This window comes from Brachypodium distachyon, chromosome 5, assembly GCF_000005505.3.
Source record: "Brachypodium distachyon strain Bd21 chromosome 5, Brachypodium_distachyon_v3.0, whole genome shotgun sequence".
In the NCBI taxonomy this organism is placed as follows: domain Eukaryota; kingdom Viridiplantae; phylum Streptophyta; class Magnoliopsida; order Poales; family Poaceae; genus Brachypodium; species Brachypodium distachyon.
In genome coordinates this window covers 22,505,783-22,527,194 of record NC_016135.3, presented here as the reverse complement: position 1 = coordinate 22,527,194, position 21,412 = coordinate 22,505,783, and the positions used below count along the sequence as shown (strand labels likewise).

Below are 21,412 nucleotides of genomic sequence, written 5' to 3'. Positions count from 1 at the left end.
AAGGACGCAGCCGGCACGGCAGCATGGTACCCGAGGGATAAAGACAGCCGGACATGGGGTTAATTATACCACGGAGGCTCCTCCTTCCCTTTTCCTACGAACCAAACCATGGCTCTGCGTGCGACGCCGCCGTCGAGAATGCATGCAAGTCGCTCTCGCTCGCCCCGACCAACATATGTAGAAACACTGTACAGCTGCAAGCGGATGCAATGAACTCGGGCACGCGTGTTCTTTTTCTGAAAGATCTTTCTCCGGGCGTATATTCTCGTGTCCTGTACGCGGGGATGCATGGAGTTTATGGCGGACTCGTGTCCCTGACGGGAATTTTGACGGATGCAAGGAGCAAGCAAGTGGCAGGACAAAACGGTGGCACATGTGAAGAAGCGGCCATGCATGTGAGCCCGAGTTTACGGTAGGTGCAGGACGTATCGCCAATTGAATCCGTTCCGGCTTAAACTAGCGGTGGTCAGGTACGACCGACGCTATGCTATCATTCAAGGCACGTACCGAGGCCTCGGCTCTACTCTAGCTATAGTAGCTTTGTCCCCCTCGGCCGATAGCAGTCGATCCAACTATAGCCATGTGCCACGATTCTAGTCAGTACGTACTGTAGTATATATACGTACTCGATCAAAGATTCTGAGTCCGTCTTTGACTTTTATGGATGAACTTAAACTAGGTCTCAACTCTCAAGCACCTTTTCGTTGTGAGTGGTTAAGCTTGATTGTCATGTTGTTCTTGGAGCACGGGGCAATTATATGAACGCAAAGCGTCGCTTTACTACTATTACTTAATTTGCAGTTTGGTACGTACGTACGTTGGTCCGTCCGACCGTCAGTCAGCCCACCCGCCCGCCCGCTCGATCGCAAGAATGAAAGAAATCTTCCCCAGCGTAAGCTCCATCTATCCCGCACAAAAAAAAACCTTGCCCGATCTGTCTCCCTCGACTTGGTGCTGGCACCCTCCCCTCCCCCGGCGCGGCCGCCCTCCCCGTGCACGCGCAGCCGCGCCCCCGCCGGACCAGCCCCTCACCACCGCCCGTGATCACCCACTGCCGCTCTCGCACGCCTCCACAACCAGCCGCGCCACCGTCGCCCCGCCAGCCCAGCGCCGCTGCCCCGGCTTCCGGGCACCCAGCCCCCGCTGAGCCTTGCCCGGCCGCCCACCGTAGACGAGATCCGGGGCCGCCGCCCTGGCGCCACGCCCCGAACCGGCCAACTCCGGCTCCTCTACTCTGACGCCTCGCCCGCCTCTCCGACCACGCGTCGTCACCACAACCACTAGCAAGCAGCGATGCCAACAGCCCCTCCGTGCCTCTCTGTCCGCGCGTCGTCACCTCTGGCAGCAGCAAGGCGGCGATCCTTCGCCGCTGCTCTCTCCACGCTTCATCATCACAGGCAGCATCAACGACCCCATCTTCAGTAAGTTAGCAGCAAGAATAGGTCTTTTTGTCAGTTCAATCTTTTTGTACTGATGTGCCTGTGATGTTATAATAATCATGAACATTTTGCTTATTAATCATGAACACGTAGCTGATACGAAATAATAAACGTGTGCTAAAACTTGGTTGTTGTACAGGAGAGAAAGGTAACAACCAGCTCAAATATTGATTGTTATACAACCTGCTGAAACTTCGCCCTGGGAACTATATGTCGGTATGTATACCTAATGGGTGGACCCAGAAAAAAAACATTTTAGAGGGGGCAAAAATGGATAAATGGGCTGAGTGGGGGGCATTTACTTGTAATATGGGCCATATGCTACTGGACCAAAAAAATAAGTGGGGGCATTTGCCCTCATGGGCCTTAACGTGGGTCCTCCGGTATAGCCACATGTGTTGTTTAAATACACAAAGTAGGTGAAGGATTAATACTAGAGTAGCAATGATTGCTGGTGCATTTCTCTAAATTTTTTAAATAGACGCAGAGATACTAACTCTTTGAGTAATGCACTTTCCCCTTTTGTGTAAACTTCCTTTTGTTTGTCCAGTCAGATGGTGAAAAATAACAGATTTGGGTTATGTTTACTTCACCTTCAGTGGAAATCTTGCACTATTTTCAATTTTGGAACAGAAACCGACAATTCTTCTACTTGTACTAGATCATCACCTGCTTGGTGCACTTCAACTGGACAGCTTTGGGAGTTGGTTAGGCACCATTTTTTATGCCATAATTTTCTCAACTCGAACAAGTTTTTGGTAAGTTGTACTTTCAGATATTAAATTGTTGTCTAAATTTTCCTTTTTGTGATCATTATTGCAGTAGGGTTTAGCGGCAAGTGCAGGTTGCTCTCGTGATGTCCGACAGCTAGGAGGGTTTAGCAGCATCCCTAGGTGATTACGCTTATGTGTTTGTTGTTTAAACAAATTTTGTCCAGTGAGGGAGAGAGTGCATGTTAACCTTTGAGAATTTAAGCTTCAGAGAAAAAGAATGGACAGAGGTAAAGAAAGCTTATGTTCTTGTTGTTTAACCACTTGGATGGCTTGGTGATAAATCAGTTTCAGGCCTTGTGTATAATAGCAGGCTGTGTCAAATTAGAAAATCATTAGTTCTATTAAAGAGTAAAATCTGGGAGTATGTATGTCGTACACACTACACAAGCTTGTATTTGATTTGAGAACTGCAATTGGTCACAAAAATCCTTGATATAATTAAGGCGTTGTTGCTTCATATGTCTATGCTCTGGTTGTATACTTGTTCAGTACAACAGATCTGTAGTGTGGTACAACTAGCAACAGGCTTATAATTTTTGGTTCAGAGAAACGGATGCACTGGAGTAGCATATATGTGTGAGATCAAGTTTCTGTACAAGTGCATGGCTGTCTAGACAATCTTATTCTTTCAAAAAATTATTCACGTAGAGCCAGGGACATAGCTGTTTATGTGTTTTTCTGTTTGCTGACATGTTTAGGTACAAAAACAGAGTATATCTAGAAACCAACCTTGATAGCAAGCACTTGGGTTCTTTTCCTTGTGGGGTTGGGTGGATTTGTAGAGGGACGTGGGAGAATTATCCTAAGCCACATGGTCGAGGAGGTGGATGCACACTTATAGGCTAAATTTGTTTCATTTTAAAACTCAGCTGCATGTCATTTCATGTTGGTCTTTTGGAAGGAAAGATAGTGCATATTATGTGGTACAGAATTCGAAGCTAAGTTCTTTAGAGAAAATATCGTATATGGCGTGTAAGTTCTTCAAGTAGATATGCATTGCTTATTTGAGTGTTAATTTTCTACTCTTCTGTATATGTAGGATGGTTAAATCCAAGTTTTGGTACTCCATTTTAATTTTAATTTTTCTTTTCCACAGGTGATGCTTCATGTGAACGGTGATCAAATCTGACCACATTAGCACATAAATTTCTATTGGTTACCATGCATTTTCTACATAAATTTCTACCCTGAATGTCTGAAGGATGGCAGAACTGCATGTTTTTGGAGTAACTACCAGAGGAGAGAAAAGTTCAGACTTCATAAAAAGAGGAACAACGGCACATGACGTTGACAGATGCCAACAGTAATGGCTCCTTTCTTTTCACCTGTCTTGATCGTAATTTGTATGCATAATTTTGATTGCATTGGGTCAGGCCTTTCCACTTTACCGTGATTGTTTTCCCAATGCTAATTTTGTGTTAAACTCATTGAGTGGTGTTCAGCTCTCTTTTGCACAAAAAATTGGTTAAAAGGGACTACACAAATCGGTTGGGTAGATAAAAGATAGTGAGAGAGAAACACATGCTTGGTACTTTTCATATGAAATTTTGACAAGCTAGCTGTTTATATATATATGAAAGACATGGTCTTAAGATATTATTCAATCGTATTGATTATAGTGGACCATAATCATCTAAAGAGGCTTGTTATCATCTGAAGTGAGCATAAATACATTGGTTGGGAGGTCTTATTAATGGCCTGATGTGTTCCTATCCAGTTTTCCTTGTTCCTATCCAAGGTTGTTTCAGTGTGCTGTTGATTAAAAATTGATAACATTATCTAAAAAAACTAAGAATTGATCTTGTATGATTTGCTAATGCTACTCCCTCGTATCCATAACAAGTGTCTCAAATTATTTCAAACGTTAGAGAAGTTGTGTGAAGAAGAGCAAGGTGATGCTTCTGTTTGTGTGTTCTTTGTGGGATTTTTTTTTCTTCGCTGCTCCTTTTTTGATTATCTGATTTATGATATTTATCTGGTGTAAATATGAGGATTGCAGTTCTGGGAAAGAATAGAAGAGGAATAAATCAAGAGTAAATAGTTTCAAGTGCAAAGATAATTGATATATATATGTCTAGAGTTGTAAAGGAAAGATGGTGGAGTTCTTGCTTTTGGTGCCAGTTCAAGTTCTCCTGTGCATTCAAGACATCATAATCCTGGGGTACTTATTTCACAAAACAAGACAACCCTTTTTTTTTTCTTTTTTTTGCAGATGAAAATGGTTTGCTTGCTATCTGTTACTTGCATTCAGGATGTATTATCACGAACATGTGTTATATATGAAATCATTTTTATCCGTAAAGTGAAATTGTTCTATCGGTTGGAAATTTATGGCGCTGGCACTTGTCAAGAAGATTGATTCAAAATATGTGACCTGGGGCAGCTCGTTGCCAGTGGCGGACTCGCGGGACGACGAAGGGCGTGACGCTTTGCTCTACAACGAACAGAGAGAGGGGAAAGATGGTCGGGATAACAAGGAGCTCACCATGTGCAACTGAGAAGTCGGGAGCTGTGGAGAGCACCGTGACGAGGTCCTTGACGGCAATGTGCGGCGGCCGAGGCAGAGCATCAAGGCGGGGGGAAGTTCAGGCATGCGGGAGTTGAGGATGAGCAACAGACAGTTCAACATCTTTAGGATAGCAAGGTGGTCGTAGTGGAATGGTCTAAAGGTAAACTCTTTTGTTGATCCGTAACAACGGACGGGCACTCCACTAGTATATACCCAAACGTTGCGATCCACGTATTCTAGAAGAAAAAAACCGGTGCGACGCACGCAGCCGAGTACTACTCCGCAGATGGTAGGTAACCGACCGACGGGCCGGACGAGCTAGCCGAAACGTGCGGCAACGGCGGCCTATCGAACTACCGAGATGCTAGCGGGCCAACGTGCTGAGCCCGTACCCCGCCCCTGATCTGGGCCAGGCCACATGCACGATCCTACACGCTGAGCCCGTGAGCCAGGCTGCGGTTCACACGCTCCTGCTTACTCCCCTAAAAAAAAGAAAAGAAAAAAAGAAACGCTCCTGCTTGCTTGCTGGCAATCTCCTCATGGAACGCCATCGTTACTCGTCAGGGCCAACACTAGAAAAAAAAAAACTGTGTCACTCTACCGTTTATCATTCTTTCAAATATGACCACTCCAAAAAATATATTCTTCCAAACATATTGATAATGATGTCATTGTCTATACGATTTTGCTATTGGGCGGTCGCTTGTTTTCTAACTAGAAATCAGTCAACATGTTTAGCCGTTGGATTTTAATCTAGTGATGACACATGAGAGATGAGAGCGTGAAGATGAGCATCAAATCTTAATCTAACGGTTGTGACACGTCGACTCGGATCTAAGCCTTTTTTCTTAAGAAACAAGCGACCGAGAAATAGCCACACCTTTTAATATAGAAGGATATTATTTTGACATTTTTAATGAAGGAGTCAGTTGGCTCCACACTAGATTCGCCCCTCTACTCGTCCGTGAGGCAACGACGACTGTGGCCACTCAGCCATGGCCGGTGGTAAAAGATCTCTTGTATCACCGGTCCGTAAAAGTTGTGTGTTCTTCGTTTTGACTCTGTCCACAATCACTTCTACTCTCCGAAGTCATGGGCATATTAACAGATATTCCTCCCAAATTACTAAATTGACAAAGTTCAAGCGACGACAGATTCCTGCTTAGATCAGACGCGTTAGACCACCGCGCCATGGCCTACCGATATCCATCTAGTCTATTTGGGACACCAGCAGTGACTTTATATATTAGTCTCAGGTTAAACGTGTTCAATTTCAACACCTAACCCTGCACTAATTACAAGTCTAAATGTAGTCCTAATAGTACACATATTCAACAAAGTCCATATTAGCGAATATATCCTTATGGCTTATCATGGATGAACCTGCATATACCTTGGACTCCAACCATTAGTCATGAACCTGCACGTATTTCCTTTTTTCGAAGGTCCTTGGAAAAAGTTGTATTTCCTTTCTTTCTTCATTAACATTCAACGTTCCCGTGAAAATTAAGTTCTTCCACTCTCTCGTCTTGTGTTTCCAACTACTCAGAATATCCGGTCAACGACATCACACATTGATCATAAAGTCACCATATCTGACAACATCCATGTGACATAATTGCAATTGTTGTATGAAACTTGAAGGAGATTCGACACTTCGTCCGCTCCATGCTTTCAATCATCCCGTGTCAAATTCACATTGTCTCATTCACTTTCACAGGTTGTCAACCCTTGTCCAAATTCCGATCTCGATAGATCAACATGAACTTGATACTCGCCGACACTACTCACCCTGCACAATTAGTCTGACCACATGTATGAATTTGTGATCGGTGTCGTGGTATGTTACCATGTTCATCTACTCCCGCAGTTCTGAAATAAGTGACGTGGATTTATATAGATATTTCAGCACGCAGTCTCTATCAGCCAGTAGAATCTTTTACGAGAAATCAGCTCCAGCTTCAGCATAACTAAGGTGGATGATCCACATATTTGAACCAACGTAAACCACCTAAACAAACTCACACGTTGAATACCGATCAACAGAACCACACATGCTTCAAGTAGCACTGACTTCAGCTTGCTTTTTTGTCACTTCAGCTGGTTTTGCTCTCGTCTGCCCGGTCGAACGCACCGGATCGTGCAAACGAAAAAAATACTTCGGCATCCTGGGCCAAGTGGGGATATGTACGCGGTTCTTTTTTTTTTCTTTTCTTTTAGGCCGATGTGCACGCTATCCTGGGCCCGAGCGTTCTCTCCGAGCGCGACGGTTCTATTTCAACATATTGGCACATCCCACGCCACGTCACCGATCCGCGTGACCACCCTCCCACCGCATCTCACCCTTCCAATCTCAATCCAACGTCCCGTCGGCACCATCCCACGGATCGACCCACACCCACACAGCCCCCGCTCCAACCCCCCAAAATTTCGGGCTTCCCTCCAGAACCCTCCCCCATAAATACACCCCCGCCCAGTCCTAATACTCAATCCACCCACCAGCTCCAATTCCCCTCCTTCCAAATTCAAATCTCGTGTAGCAGAGGGGAACGACTCGAGGTTCTCGGCCATGTCTGGGCGAGGCAAGGGCGGCAAGGGGCTGGGCAAGGGCGGCGCCAAGCGCCACCGGAAGGTCCTGCGCGACAACATCCAGGGCATCACCAAGCCGGCGATCCGTAGGCTGGCCAGGAGGGGCGGCGTGAAGCGCATCTCCGGGCTGATCTACGAGGAGACCCGCGGCGTCCTCAAGATCTTCCTCGAGAACGTCATCCGCGACGCCGTCACCTACACCGAGCACGCCCGCCGCAAGACCGTCACCGCCATGGACGTCGTCTACGCGCTCAAGCGCCAGGGCCGCACCCTCTACGGCTTCGGAGGCTAGATTTGGTGGATGGTTGTTGTGGAGCTTTAGTTCTTCAGGAGCGTGTTCTGACTTTGTGTGATATGTGCTTGTGGTAGATGGGAGTTACTCCGGCGGCGTGCGGCGTTGTGTTTCTTCTTGTGTGTGGCAGGCTGTAATACTTCGTGTTCAATGGAAGCGTTCCGATCATGAGCCCTCACCAATTGTGTTCCGAGCTTGTCAGTTTCACGGTTTCACCTGTTTAGTTTCAGATTTAAGGTCGCATTTCTGTGCAGCTATTTTTTTGTCAGTTTCATGGTTACACCTTGCCAATTTCAGTTTCACGGTCTTTTCTATCTTCCAAGTTTGTCAATTTCACTTATCGGTTTCAGATTTCAGATTTCAGGTTGTATTCCTGCGCTGCAAAAATTTCTGGGCAGTATGCCATACCGTGATTGAATCTGTATTTTTCTTTCTTCCATGTCGTTTACACTCTGCATTCTGTAGACGAGATTGAACATTTTGTTGTTCGGTTCAGTCAAGACTCAAGAGCACCTCGTTTGTTTATCAAGTCTTCCTTCAGAGTTCAGAGTTGAATGAATCATGCAGCTTTACAAATTGCAGCCTGGGGATGTTTATGTCGTGGTACTCATACAAATATGCAATCTAGCTAACTTTTTAATGGCATATCCAAGCTCCGAAGAGCAAGTATCAGAGTCTTAAACTTCAAATGGTACATTCAACATTTAGTCTGTAGAACGACTGTTGCGGCTCTGCACTAAACAGATTAATTCCTAATAATCATCTCATTCCTCAGAGGGATATACACTTGAGATGATATCCTCCTTCCAAATAATCTTGTTCCCCCGAGACATAAATTACAACAAAACTGAGGTAAGGTGTTGGTATCATGTAATTATCCTCTAGAGCAGGACTTGCTTGCTGGTGTATGTTTCCCCAAATTCTCAATCTTCAGGCACAACACAGAAATCGCTCAGCGTCCTGGTGTCGCTTGAGGTGAGTTCTAAAGGGACCATCTTTCTCCAACCACAACCTTTTGATTCAGAGGGCATCATTGTGGAACTTCAGATTTGAAAGGGTGACCTGGCAGGTGTTTTGGCCGGCAAAACCAGCACCCAAGCCACACGACAATGCCCTTTATTATTTTCTTGATGAAATCTATTATTTTCTCCGTCCGACAAAAGATTTCGTCAATTTTAACTAAAATTGAATGCATCTATACACTAAGTCATGTCTAGATACATTCAAATTTTGACAAACTTGAGACATCTTTTGTAGGACAGAGGGAGCAGTATGCTTTATTTATGAAACCTGAAAGTATATCCTTAGTTCTTCGTCGAGTTGCTGAATGGAAAATTATACTCCCTACGATCGAAAATGAGTGTCGCAGGTTTGACCTAATTTTGAAGCAAGCCTAATTCAAAACTGTGACACTTATTTTGGTTCGGAGGTACGACACTACATTTTTAAACTAGGGTACAATGCTGTTTATCTTCGATGAAATAATAATACAGGTACATTTCATGTCAAATTTTTGTATCGAATCAATGGATGACACGGTGTGAAGGTGATCCGCCACCACACCGATTGAAAATTACAAGAGTAAAAATAGTCCGTCTGGTCGAATCCAAGCAAAATGGAGAATGGACCTATTTCTCTCAGGAGTAAAAAGGAAAAAAAGAAAAAACAGAAAGATACTGGATACCACACGGTCTACTGCCCATATCACGCGGCCCGGCCTTCTTTTCTGTTCCTTTGGCCCGGTCCAAACTACTCCAACTTGAATCCAATCCAACGCCTGCTGCTCTATTTCCGCGGATACCCCACAACCCCTGCCAGGTCACCGATCCGCGAGACCAATCTCCCACCCATCTCGCCCTTCGGATCCCAATCAAACGTTCCATAGCCACCCTCCCACGGATCGACCTAGATCCCACCTCGCGCCCCAAAGCCCCCCAAATTTCGCCATTCCCTCTCAAATCCCCCCATAAATACCACCACCTACTCCTAAATCCCCAATCCAATCCCAAGCTTCGAGTTCTCTTCCTCCAAAATCAAATCTCACACAGCCAAGAGGAGCGGGGCTTTCGGCGATGTCTGGGCGCGGCAAGGGCGGCAAGGGGCTGGGCAAGGGCGGAGCCAAGCGCCACCGCAAGGTCCTGCGCGACAACATCCAGGGCATCACCAAGCCGGCGATCCGGAGGCTGGCCAGGAGGGGCGGCGTGAAGCGCATCTCGGGGCTGATCTACGAGGAGACCCGCGGCGTCCTCAAGATCTTCCTCGAGAACGTCATCCGCGACGCCGTCACCTACACCGAGCACGCCCGCCGCAAGACCGTCACCGCCATGGACGTCGTCTACGCGCTCAAGCGCCAGGGCCGCACCCTCTACGGCTTCGGAGGCTAGATTTGGTGGATGGTGGTCGTGGGGCTGCAGTTTAGTATTTGTGTGATATGTTCCGTCGTAGATTAGGTCTACTACTCCTGTGTCGTGTGTAGTTGTGTTCCTGCTTCCGTGTTCCGAAGGATGTAGTACTTCGTTGTGTATTTCTGTTTAATGAAATCTGTTCGATCCTAAACTCACCAATTCTGCCGTGTTGATTTGTTTTTTGAGCTTGTCAATTGATTTGTTCAATTTCAGGTTTGAGATCGTTTAGCTGGGCTGCTCATGATTCTGTATTTATGTTATCTCATCCCAGCCTTTACTCGTCGAACAACAAACTGTTGAAGAGATACAACATAAATTTTGCCTTCCTCTGCTAAATATGGGTGTCATATTTTGGTTTGACTTCTCAGGGGTAGCGAATCAAAGCATCTCAGATTGTGGTCAATGTGACGTCCGTATGTTCCACGCTGGACACATGCATATTCTGCGTAGATATACATGTTTGAGTGCTAGGATAAAGTAACAATACAGCTATAAAATCCATTCTCAATAATCAATACAGATATACAATCAAGATACTGAACATGTCTTTCTATGTTTTGGTGGTACATCAAGCTTCTGGAGTTACAACTTTGAAACACTAGATGCATCATTTGTAGGCGTCTTAAATCTTCGGAACAATTCTATCTGAAGCTCTGCACTGAACAGATTTCTTTCTAATAATCATATCGTTCCTCGGAGGAATATACAGTAGAGATTATATTTTTTTTCCTAATAATTTTGTTCCTCGGAGATATACAGTGCAACCAACTCGTAGGATGAACACAAAAATAAGTAACTGTAATGCACTATTTGTTAATTCTCCTCTAGAGCAGGAATTGCTTGCCAGTGTATGTTTTGCCAAATTCCCAATTCTTGGGCACAGCAGTGAAATCTGTCAGCGCCGTGCCATCGCTGGAGGTGAGTTCGAAGGACACTGGCTGCCCTCTGAGGTCCAAGTTGATATGCCATATCTGGCCCCAATTGCGGCCCATTGAGAGCCAGCCAGAGTCTGTTCCTTTGATCTTCACTGAACTTACATCGCCAGCACCACCGACATTGCTGATTAGAACTGTGAAGAAGAAACTCCGCCCGGAGACAGAGAACCGCACACCGCCATCACGAAGGCACTTCACGCTGTTCATAAAAAAACATATCAACCTCGGCCAAAAACTGAGCTATTTTTTTGCTTTGGTTCGTCATGTTAACATATATTATGATATAACAAAGTTCATTTGTCCTCATTTGTGTGTTATCATGAAAATCATGCCACGTGCTTTAACACTCAAGGAACAATGTAACAAGTGATGAAACTCACAATGACATAGTTTAGTGTCTGAGCACAACAGGATGAATATATTAATCCCAAATGCCCTCAGACGGTCAGGCCAATTGTTGTATGAAACATGAAATTCTTAGGATCATAATAGTACATTGTATTAATCCGTCACCTAAGAAGCCATCTTGCAGATGCACCTCACAGCTAGACTGCGAACTTAGACCCATGTAAAGATTATTTATACATCTAAAAAACTTTTCAAGCATAACAGCTACTTCAGTATAGCATATATTCTTAATGACACAAGCGTAGTACCTGATTTTACAGATGTGAATTAGAAGTGTTAGTAGAACGTATTTTGTCTGTATCTTGGTCACTATTAAATAAGCAAGAAGAGTATGCACAAGCTAAGTTGATTAATGACACAGTTTTGGAACCAATAGTTAATGAGGACCTAAACAACAAAGTTTAAAGGATCCCAAAGAGCTACTCAATGAGTACCAAGCAGCATAAATATCTAACGCAAACACAGAATATGAGGACAACTACAGTGAATGTGCCACCACAACTGGTTGGGAAACAAGAAGAGTATGCACAACCTAAGCCGATTAGTGACAGTTTGGAAACAATAGCTAATGAAGACCTAAACAACGAAGTTTAAAGGATCCCAAAGAGCTACTCAATGAGTACCGGCCGGCATAAATATCTAATGCAAACACAAAATATGAGGACAACTACAATGAATGTGCCAGTTTGGTATTGACCAGGTACTAAAGGCACCTCATGTAACCTGAGAAGCAAATAACTTGGCGATGCTCATCTGCTAGATTTGTGTTATGCTGCAGATCAACAATTCTAGACGTCCCTGGACTATTTCTGCGAGCCTCTCCATGAATATTGTTCAAACAATTCTTTGAGCAGCAATAAAAAACAATCTAGCTGTTAAAAAAAAACCAGAATACATGATTAAATATGAGGTGCTTCTTCAGTTTTACACTTCATATGGGTTATCATAGCTCAGCCTACCGGTTCTGCACTCTAGTAACCTTGGACAAATCATGAATGTTGGAATAAAGAAGCATTGCTGTTAAGCAAGATTAAGAACGACAACTACTAGAAATCACCAGGTTATCATCATCGAGATGATAGATCTGTTTTAATGCCAACCCAGCACATATTACCGACAAATCCAAATAAACTGAAGCAGATACAGAAGTCATTATGCTTATACTGAACCAGAACTCTATTACTACAGTATTTCTCATGCAAATCGAGCATGTGATCCTCTAGATAGTCAATGCTGGGCGCTTTCCTCTTACCTTACTATAATACTTGGTTCTATGCACCTCCTGTCCTCTGGGACTGTTTTTCCAATGTATAAGGTAGAGCTCTTTCTACCTTTTTTTAAAGGAGATTTGATGAAATCCTCGGTCTTATTTCACCCCTTGATAAATGCCGCGTGTCACTGACATGTGAGGCACGGGACCACCTTTTGGTGACACATGACAGTACACTTATCAAAGGGCAAACTAAGGCACATTATAGCAGATAAAACTACCCCAATTCGAACCCTAACAGAATTTCACCACACTGGAAGAGGGTCCACTTCCTCCCTCCATACTCAGACACTCCTCACCAACGGATACTTGCAATTCAGCCTTTTGGGGATCCCCACATTACGCAAACCAATGCATTTCTAGGTCACTTTTACAGTTCCACGCAGAGTGAATTAGGAAACTGAAAAATATTAGCCTCAGATCTACCGTAACAACCAGCGTACACTAGAGTCAGACAGAAGCAAACTAGCAAAGGATGCAGCTAAGAATCACGCATACCGGCGGTACTGGATGGGCATGACGCCGGCCTTCCAGAGGGCAATCTTCTCGAAGGCCTGGATGGGTAGGAGGAAATGGTGGTTGGGCGGGTTGCAGACGCCGCCGGCGTCGGCCGGGAACCCGTAGTTGGGGGGGCAGAAGTTGGTGGCCGTGACGATGATGGAGGTGCCCGGGAGGCAATACTTGAGATCCTCGACGCACTTGACCTCGTAGCAGCCGCCGCACGACGCGCCGCGGTCGAACAGAGCCGTGCTCAGCCCCACCGTGGCCATCCCGTACCCGTGCTTCCCCAGATCCCCGAACCCGCACGCCCCGCCTGCACGCCGCATTCCAAAGCACAAATCAATTACGTTCATGTGGTTGGAACCAGAACAACGGAAGCAATTTCAGGAACTGTACGAGCAGAAACTCTGGTAACTGAGCGTGCGGTTTGTTGGAATTTCCTTTGCGGCAGACGCCGAAAGAAGGAAAGAAATTAATGCTTCGGGCATGTATACAAAGAATTTTAGAAGTGCAAGGACAGCCTGGTAGATTTGTTTCTTGGATGCAGATGGCCATGACCAAGGGAAAGAGCCAGGGGAGCATTATGCTTACCGATGGCGTCTTCGGGGTCGGCGGCGTAGTAGGATGCCTTGGCGTGGCGCCATTCGGAGAGAGCGGAGGACCCGTAGGAGGACGGGTGCTGGTGGCCGGCGGCGAGGGCCGGGAGGAGGAAGAGGACGAGGAGGAGCGGGGGAGCCATGGCCCCCAGGTGTTCGTCCGTATGTCTCAGTGGAACGGAATGGAGTGAAGCGAAAGCTGGGGAGAGTGTGTGAACGGTGAAGTGTAGAACCGTGCAGCTGTGCAAGGCCAAGGCCAGTGCTTCGGCTTTTGCACGTTCTGGGGTCTTCTTGGCTTTATTTATGTGCTTTTAGTGCAGTTTTTCTTGTTGAGTACTCGTAGCTTTTGCTTGCTTTTTTTTTCTTCTTCTTCAACTAGCTTTTGTTTGTTAATACTGTGTGGAGCTGGAGCTTGGAGAGGCTACGAGCTGATTAATATCAGGCGCATTATGCACGAGATAATTTATGGTCACTCGAATTTTGCCATAAAAACATGAAGCAGGGTCTGGTTCGTAGGTACATCCATCAAATGTCATCGTGCTGGTCAGCCGGGCGTACTAACATTGACATGTTTGGTGAAATAGACCTGTAAACTCTTTTTGAGAGAGGGGTTCATAAAGTGTGGTGATGCTTGAAAATGTTCTGATGCCTGGGCAAATCGTCGGATTGACTGTAGGGGTATCGGTCATACTAGGCGTTTTGCCGTCGACACAGTGACACACATCAGAAGTCATGAAATTATAATAGCCCCCTGCCTGCACTCTACAACTCTACAGTCTACAGAGCCAGTCTGCAGTTTCATTCTTTGAATTTACAGTCATCTGGCAATTGTTTTCAGCCCTTCAATCATCTCGATTCTAGCCTTCTCGGTGCCGTGTAGAAAGGTGACGATGGACCAGACGGCCTTGTTTCTTGTTGTTGCTCGAACGGCGGACACGGGGTTTGGATTTACAGGACGCGGCACCCGTGCATGTGAGGTGGTGTGGCCGCTCCTTTTTTGTCTCCTTGCGACTCACGCCAGCGTGGGGTACTCGCCGTAGTCTGTACTTTTACAACGGTAGAACGCATATCCAGATGTTGGGAGCTCCCGGCTCCGGTTGCTCTGCTGCGGTGTTCCTGATTTGGATGGAGCCGTGCCCGAGACATCGATCGATCCCATGTTGTTTATAGTCAACTGGGGCGGTCGCGGGTAGCAAGATCCGGTTATGTAGGTGGCGAGGTAGTAGTACTAGTGGATGGCATTGATGAGATGGTACTCGTAGTATATTTCTACAGGACCGGCGGTCATTACGCTTTTGTACGTTGCATTTGCACACGAGCCTGAGAATATCGAATGCCACAGCGAAGTACTTCGGTTCAGAACGCAAAATGTAGCTGAAGCATTGGATCTGAAGCAAGCCTGTGTGGTACGTGTCCGCCTGTCCGGCTATGAACGATTCTTCCTAGCTCCAGTTCACTGGGACGCGAAGAGTTTCTGGCGGGCTGCCCTCATGGGCCATGGGCCTGTGGCAGTGACAGACATGGGATTCGGGCGTGGAACAAGACGGACCGAGGAACATTGCAGTGCGGGCATCAGTGTGTGTGGGTTTGATCAATGCAAATATTGAGATTTATGTGGTGGATAACACAGGAGTGAGTTCTGAATTCCAACTAATTTTCAAAGTTAGATTCACAATTTTAAAGTTGTTGCAGATTTCAGAACTGAAATAAACACTAAAAGCTACTGGATCTTCTGTTTTTAGTTGTTTTTGTTTATAAAACTTCAGAATTAACACAAACTAAAGTATAGCAGAGAAGTTCAGCAAACAAATTATCTAGACAGGGAAGAAACAAGTTGTTTTAGACAAAGAAGAACGTAGATTAGAGGGAAAACAACAAGATCTAAACATCACAGCAACTACAAACTGAACTAGAACAATTTACTGCAAGGAAACTGAATTCAACAACTTAAACAAGAATTAGAGCAACAATTATCACAGACAAGCAACAACAACACTGATCTAAGCACTGTTTAGCAGGAAAGGGAAGAGATTATAGCTAGGGTTTCAGATTAGAACTTCGTACAGCAAGGAAGTAAGGATTAGACAGGGAAGAGTTGGGCTGGTCGCCGATGAAACCCCAGAGCATGTCGTCGATTTGCTGGTGAAGGGGGAGCAGGAGATAGACAGGGAAGAAGTAGATCTTCAGGTCTTCATCACCATGAGCATGGAGCTTCTCTCCTCTCTTCTTCCTGTCTTTTTCTGGTTTCCTCTCTCCCGAGACTCCCCCCCTCTCTCCCTCAGGGAGGAAGCTGCCTTTTTGCTAAAGGATGGAGTGGTTGGAAATTTTTGCAGGTAAACCCTTCAAGTTATCTCATATCTGCTCAAGTAGATCCTTTAGGGACTTGTAGTTGATGCTTTAATTGGTCTTCTTCCTTTTTTCCCTCTCCAAGATGAAGAAATTGTGCCTAGACGCACAGATCCTGCAATAATTACACTAAGCATGTAAATATACTCATTTAAGTGCTAAACACATGATTAGCATTAATTAAGAGCTCAGTTAATCTAAAAAAATGGGAGCTTAGCGATTAATATTGAATTATTGATGTTGATCAGGGTTTAAGACATGCGTCGGCGCAAGGCCCGTCTAGTGCACAGTACACTTTTTCGGGCCAGACGAATGAGGTGCACCATGTAGCCACGAGAGCCACATCAGCAGCCTGGAGTTTGACATGGACAACTGCACAATCTTGAGCCACGTAATTGCAGTTGGTCGTCACAGTTGAATACTCGTCTGATCTGGCGCACCCAACGCCTTTCCTCTATTTTCTTCTCATTTTTATTGCCTCCGCAGTTTGACCTTATTTTTTTGCTTGTCCTCAAGTGAAAACTTCAAAATTTAAGAATCAACATCATAGCAAAGTTACCAAAACAAGAAGTCTCCAGATAATACAATGGATTGAGTAATAATTTTGGAACTTAGCTAGGAGCATTTCTCTGAGTAGTAACCTTGCAAACACAGTGTGCCAGACCCTTCATTCATGCTAAGCTATCACCACTGAATTCAGGCTGAAGGAAAGCTAAAATTTAAACTATGAAACTAGTATCAAATGGAACTTAGGAAATGGACATATTGTTTTGGCAAACAGGATGAATGCAAAATAAATGCAATGCACTGTGGGAGTATTCACCACTTATTCAGAACCAGCTTCTTTTGAATTTCTTCTTCTTTTTGAGACTGCAAATGTGGCAATGCCACTTATTTAGGAACAAAACATTTTGTAGAGCCAGTAATTGTGATCAAGCCACTTATTATGCAGGTATGCTATGAAATTGTGGATCAACCACTTATTATGCAATGTGGTAAGAACCACTTATTATGCATATGCCATGACATGTGGACAAAGCCACTCATTATGCAAGGATGCAATGCTGATGAAAAATTTGTTTTTAATACAACCAAGCCCCATAACCAGTTCAACTTTACAGTATCCTTAGCTATTAGTTCTAAGAGGTACCAATCTTCACAGTAAGAAACCTAACTTTGAGAATTCAGAATGAATCCAGGGTGATAGACAAACCATGAAGGAAATTTAAGGTACAATGCACTTGCAACCTAACCAATCAGAGAATTGTTACTAGATCCAAGCAAAATTATCACACAATACTCAAAACAGTGTATGATAAAGAGACAATCTGTTAAATACTTAGCCAAGTTTTTCACAGGATTAACAAGCACAGAAAAAGCTCTCAACAGCAATTTGTACATTTAAGAATCAAGAGTTCACACAGTGCCAACAATTAACTCAAAGATGAAGTATCAATGACAAATTTCAGCAAGATGTGGTTCAGAAACAGCTCACCAAGGCATTTGCTTTGACACTGTCAGGCCAAGTTTCTGCATTTCAACTCTGAATCTCCCGTCCTCTTTGCTTCTAACTTCCAAGCTGCATCCCTTACACAATTTATTCCTAAAAAGCAAAAGAAAAAAAAACATAAAACCACATCGCTTTTTTAAAAAAAAGAGAATGTTTATTTAATGCAAAAATGCGTCTAGGTTGCCTCCTAGTAGCGCTTGTTTATGGTCACTAGCTTGACCCCTGTTCCTGTAGTTGCTCATGTTGGTTGTTCACTGTCAAGGCCTTCTTGCCTCAACTCATCTTCTTCAGACATAGCATCAGGTTCAAAGATTGGATCACCAGAATAATAATGCTTGACTCTCTGCCCATTTACTGGAAATATCCCCTCGAAGGACTCTGAACTTCCAATGCACCATTTCCCAAAACTTTCTGCACCACACATGGACCAAACCATCTGGACTTGAATTTCCTAGGAAAAAGATGATATCTTGAATCATAAACCAATACCAGCTGTCCTGGCTTGAATTCCTTTCTCAAGATGTGCTTATCATGTCATTGTTTGGTCTTTTCCTTGTAAATTCTAGCACTTTCATAGGAATCAAGCCTTAGCTCTTCCAATTCACATAACTGCAACTTTCTCTTCTCACCGGCTGCCTCCATATCATGGTTCAACTTCTTTACTGCCCAAAATGCCTTATGCTCAAGCTCATGGCAAGCTTTTTCATACACCAGTCTGAATGGTGACATCCCAATTGGGGTCTTGAAAGCAGTTCTATATGCCCATAATGCATCTGGTAGTTTTGTGGATCAATCTCCTCTGGATTTAGACACCACCTTATCAAGGATCTGTTTTATTTCTCTGTTAGAGAGCTCCACTTGTCCATTTGCTTGAGGATGATATGGTGTAGTCATTCTATGACTCATAACTCCATATTTAGCTAATAGCTTCTCAAATTGCTGGTTATTTAAGTGAGTTCCACCATCACTGATCACAACTCTTGGAACTCCAAATCTTGGAAAAATTACAGTTCTGAAAAGCTTGCAAAGCTCTAGAATCAGCATGTACTGTTGGTATTACTTCTACCCATTTTGACACATAATCCACAGCAGTTAGGATATGCTTGAACCCATGAGAGGATGGTAATGGACCAATGTAATCAATTCCCCACACATCAAATAACTCTACTTCAAGAATTCCCTGCAGAGGCATCTCATTTCTCCTTAACATCGTCCCTGTTCTCTGACAAGCATCACATTTCTGAATAAATGAGTGCACATCTTTGAAGATGGATGGCCAATAGAATCCAGACTGCAAAATCTTTGCTGAGGTTTTTGTGACAGCTGCATGTCCACCAGTGGGTGATGAATGGCAGTGATAAATGACACTCTGAGCTTCTTCTTGAGGTATGCATCTTCTTATTATTTCATCAGAACTGTGCTTATACAGATATGGTTCATCCCAATAGTAATTCTTCAAATCATGCAAGAACTTCTTCCTTTGATGAAATGTCAAATTTGCAGGTATATATTTGCAAACTAGATAATTAACTATGTCTACATACCAAGGTACATAATGAGTGAGTTTCATTAGTTGATCTCCTGGCATACTATCATCTATCTTGACCTCATCCTTCTTGTTAATGACAATTCTTGATAAATGATCTCCTACTGAATTTTATGTCCCCTTCTTATCTTTAATCTCAATGTCAAACTCTTGCAGCAGCAATATCCAACGAATTAGCCTAGGCTTTGTTTCCTTTTTGTTCAACAAGTAATTGATGGCAGCATGGTCAGTGTACACAACTGTTTTTGATCCTACCAAGTAAGGTCTGAACTTGTCAAATGCATACACCACAGCTAGGAGCTCCTTCTTTGTGGTTGTGTAGTTGGACTGAGCATCATCAAGGGTCTTGCTAGCATAGTATACAACATGCAGATTCTTGTCCTTTCTCTGCCCTAGTACAGCTCCCACAGCAAAATCACTAGCATCACACATTAGCTCAAATGGCAGATTCCAATCTGGTGGCTGAACTACTGGAGCTGAGACAAGAGCTTCTTTAAGCTTGATAAATGCATTCATACAACTTTCATCAAAGTCAAATGGCACATCATTATTTAGCAAATTGGTCAAGGGCTTAGCTATCTTAGAGAAATCCTTAATGAATCTTCTATAGAAACCGGCATGTCCTAAGAAACTTCTGATACCATTAACATTGATTGGTGGAGGTAATCTTGATATCACTTCCACTTTTGCTTTATCTACCTCAATTCCCCTTTCTGAAACCAAGTGTCCAAGTAAAACTCCTTCTTTCACAAGAAAATGACACTTCTCCCAATTAAGCACAAGATTCTTTTCAAGACACCTCTGCAAAACTTTCTCCAAAATTTTCAAACAGTCCTCGAAACTGTTGCCATAAACTGTAAAGTCATCCATAAACACCTCCATAATATTCTCTACAAATTCAGAGAAAATGGAAAGCACACACCTCTGAAAGGTTCCTGGAGCATTACACAATCCAAAAGGCAGCCTTCTATAAGCAAATGTCCCATATGGACAAGTAAATGTTGTTTTATCTTGATCAGATGGATGTATAGGGATTTGCAGAAACCCTGAATATCTTTCTAAATAAGTATAGTAAGCCTTTCCTGCCAACCTTTCAAGCATTTGATCAATGAATGGAAGAGGGAAATGATCTTTTCTAATAGCCTCATTCAGATTTCTGTAATCAGTGCACATTCTACATCCAGTCACTGTTCTTGTGGGTATTAATTGCCCTTTATCATTTTCAGTAACTGTCATTCCACTTTTCTTGGGCACAATATGAATTGGGCTCACCCACTCACTATCTGAGATAGGGTAGATTATATCAGCTGCAAGTAATTTCCGAACTTCCTTCTTAACAACCTCTTGCAGATGTGGATTTAATCTCCTTTGAGGTTGCCTGGTAGGCTTCTTCCCTTCTTCAAGAAATATTCCGTGCATACAATCCACATGATTAATCCCCTTCATGTCATCAATAGAATAACCTATCACAGGTTTAAACTTCCTTAACAAATTCAGCAAACAATCTATTTCTTCTTCAGTTAATTCAGCACTAACTATCACTGGATTCTGTTCTTATTTATCAAGAAATATGTATTTGAGATGTTCTGGCAATGTCTTCATCTCAACAAGTTTTACTGAAACCAATCTGCTCTCCACTTGTTCTATCTCCACTTCTGCAATTTCAGATACACTGACTTCCAGAACTTCTTTTATTCTGTCTACATCTTGATCAACCTCAGATTTCTGCAATGAGTATTCAGTTGGCTTTTCATAAACTTCAGTCACACATCTGTCAATAGCATCTACTGTAAAACACTATTCAGAAACTAGAGGTAGATGAGCTAGGTATTTCATATCAAACACAATTTCATCTTCTCCAAATTTCAGAATTAACTTTGCTCCCTTAACATCAATTAAAGCACCTGCTGTAGCTAAGAATGGCCTTCCCAAAATCACTGCTTCACTTCTGTCCTCCATCTCCAATACTACAAAGTCCACAGGATAAGCAAACTTGTTCACAAGAATAGGAACATCCAAAAGAATTCCAGCTGGTCTCCTAAGTGTTCTATCAGCTAACTGAAGAGTGAGAGATGTAGGCTGCAATTCTCCAAGTTTCAGCTCCTTGCAAATAGCTAGAGGAATCACACTAACTGAAGATCCTAAATCACATAGTGCAATAAACTTCTTACTGCCTACTGTGCAAGGAATAACAAAGCTGTCAGGATCTTTTAGTTTAGGTGGCATGTTGTTCTAAATTACTGCACCACACTCTTTTGTCAATGTGACAATTTCTGGTTCATCAATGCTGTTT

General features: G+C 43.7%; 2 protein-coding genes across 2 annotated transcripts; one reads left to right on the top strand and one right to left on the bottom strand.

Moving 5' to 3' along the window:
* Positions 1-7,189: 7,189 nt before the first annotated feature.
* LOC100841093 lies at positions 7,190-10,178 on the top strand. The gene is made up of 3 exons (XM_024456073.1): positions 7,190-7,597; positions 8,537-8,577; positions 9,573-10,178. Exons 1-3 carry the CDS (start codon positions 7,291-7,293, stop codon positions 9,984-9,986), a joined length of 762 nt encoding a protein of 253 aa, XP_024311841.1. The 5' UTR covers positions 7,190-7,290; the 3' UTR covers positions 9,987-10,178.
* Positions 10,179-10,480: 302 nt separating this feature from the next.
* On the bottom strand, positions 10,481-13,999 carry LOC100840788 (expansin-A10). The gene is made up of 3 exons (XM_003580336.4): positions 13,713-13,999; positions 13,119-13,434; positions 10,481-11,141 (listed from the first exon to the last, which is right to left on the bottom strand). Exons 1-3 carry the CDS (start codon positions 13,858-13,860, stop codon positions 10,832-10,834), a joined length of 774 nt encoding a protein of 257 aa, XP_003580384.1. The 5' UTR covers positions 13,861-13,999; the 3' UTR covers positions 10,481-10,831.
* Positions 14,000-21,412: the final 7,413 nt, after the last annotated feature.

What these genes read in the sequence shown, in the direction of transcription:
- LOC100841093 (XM_024456073.1), top strand. Translation starts at nt 7,291, where the DNA reads ATGTCTGGGCGAGGCAAGGGCGGCAAGGGGCTGGGCAAGGGCGGCGCC. An exon ending in CACCCTCTACGGCTTCGGAG is followed by an intron (nt 7,598 to 8,536) that starts GCTAGATTTGGT and finishes CTCAATCTTCAG; the next exon opens with GCACAACACAGAAATCGCTC. An exon ending in GCGTCCTGGTGTCGCTTGAG is followed by an intron (nt 8,578 to 9,572) that starts GTGAGTTCTAAA and finishes ATCCCCCCATAA; the next exon opens with ATACCACCACCTACTCCTAA.
- LOC100840788 (XM_003580336.4), bottom strand. Translation starts at nt 13,860, where the DNA reads ATGGCTCCCCCGCTCCTCCTCGTCCTCTTCCTCCTCCCGGCCCTCGCC. An exon ending in CGACCCCGAAGACGCCATCG is followed by an intron (nt 13,435 to 13,712) that starts GTAAGCATAATG and finishes TGCGGCGTGCAG; the next exon opens with GCGGGGCGTGCGGGTTCGGG. An exon ending in ATGCCCATCCAGTACCGCCG is followed by an intron (nt 11,142 to 13,118) that starts GTATGCGTGATT and finishes TTTTATGAACAG; the next exon opens with CGTGAAGTGCCTTCGTGATG.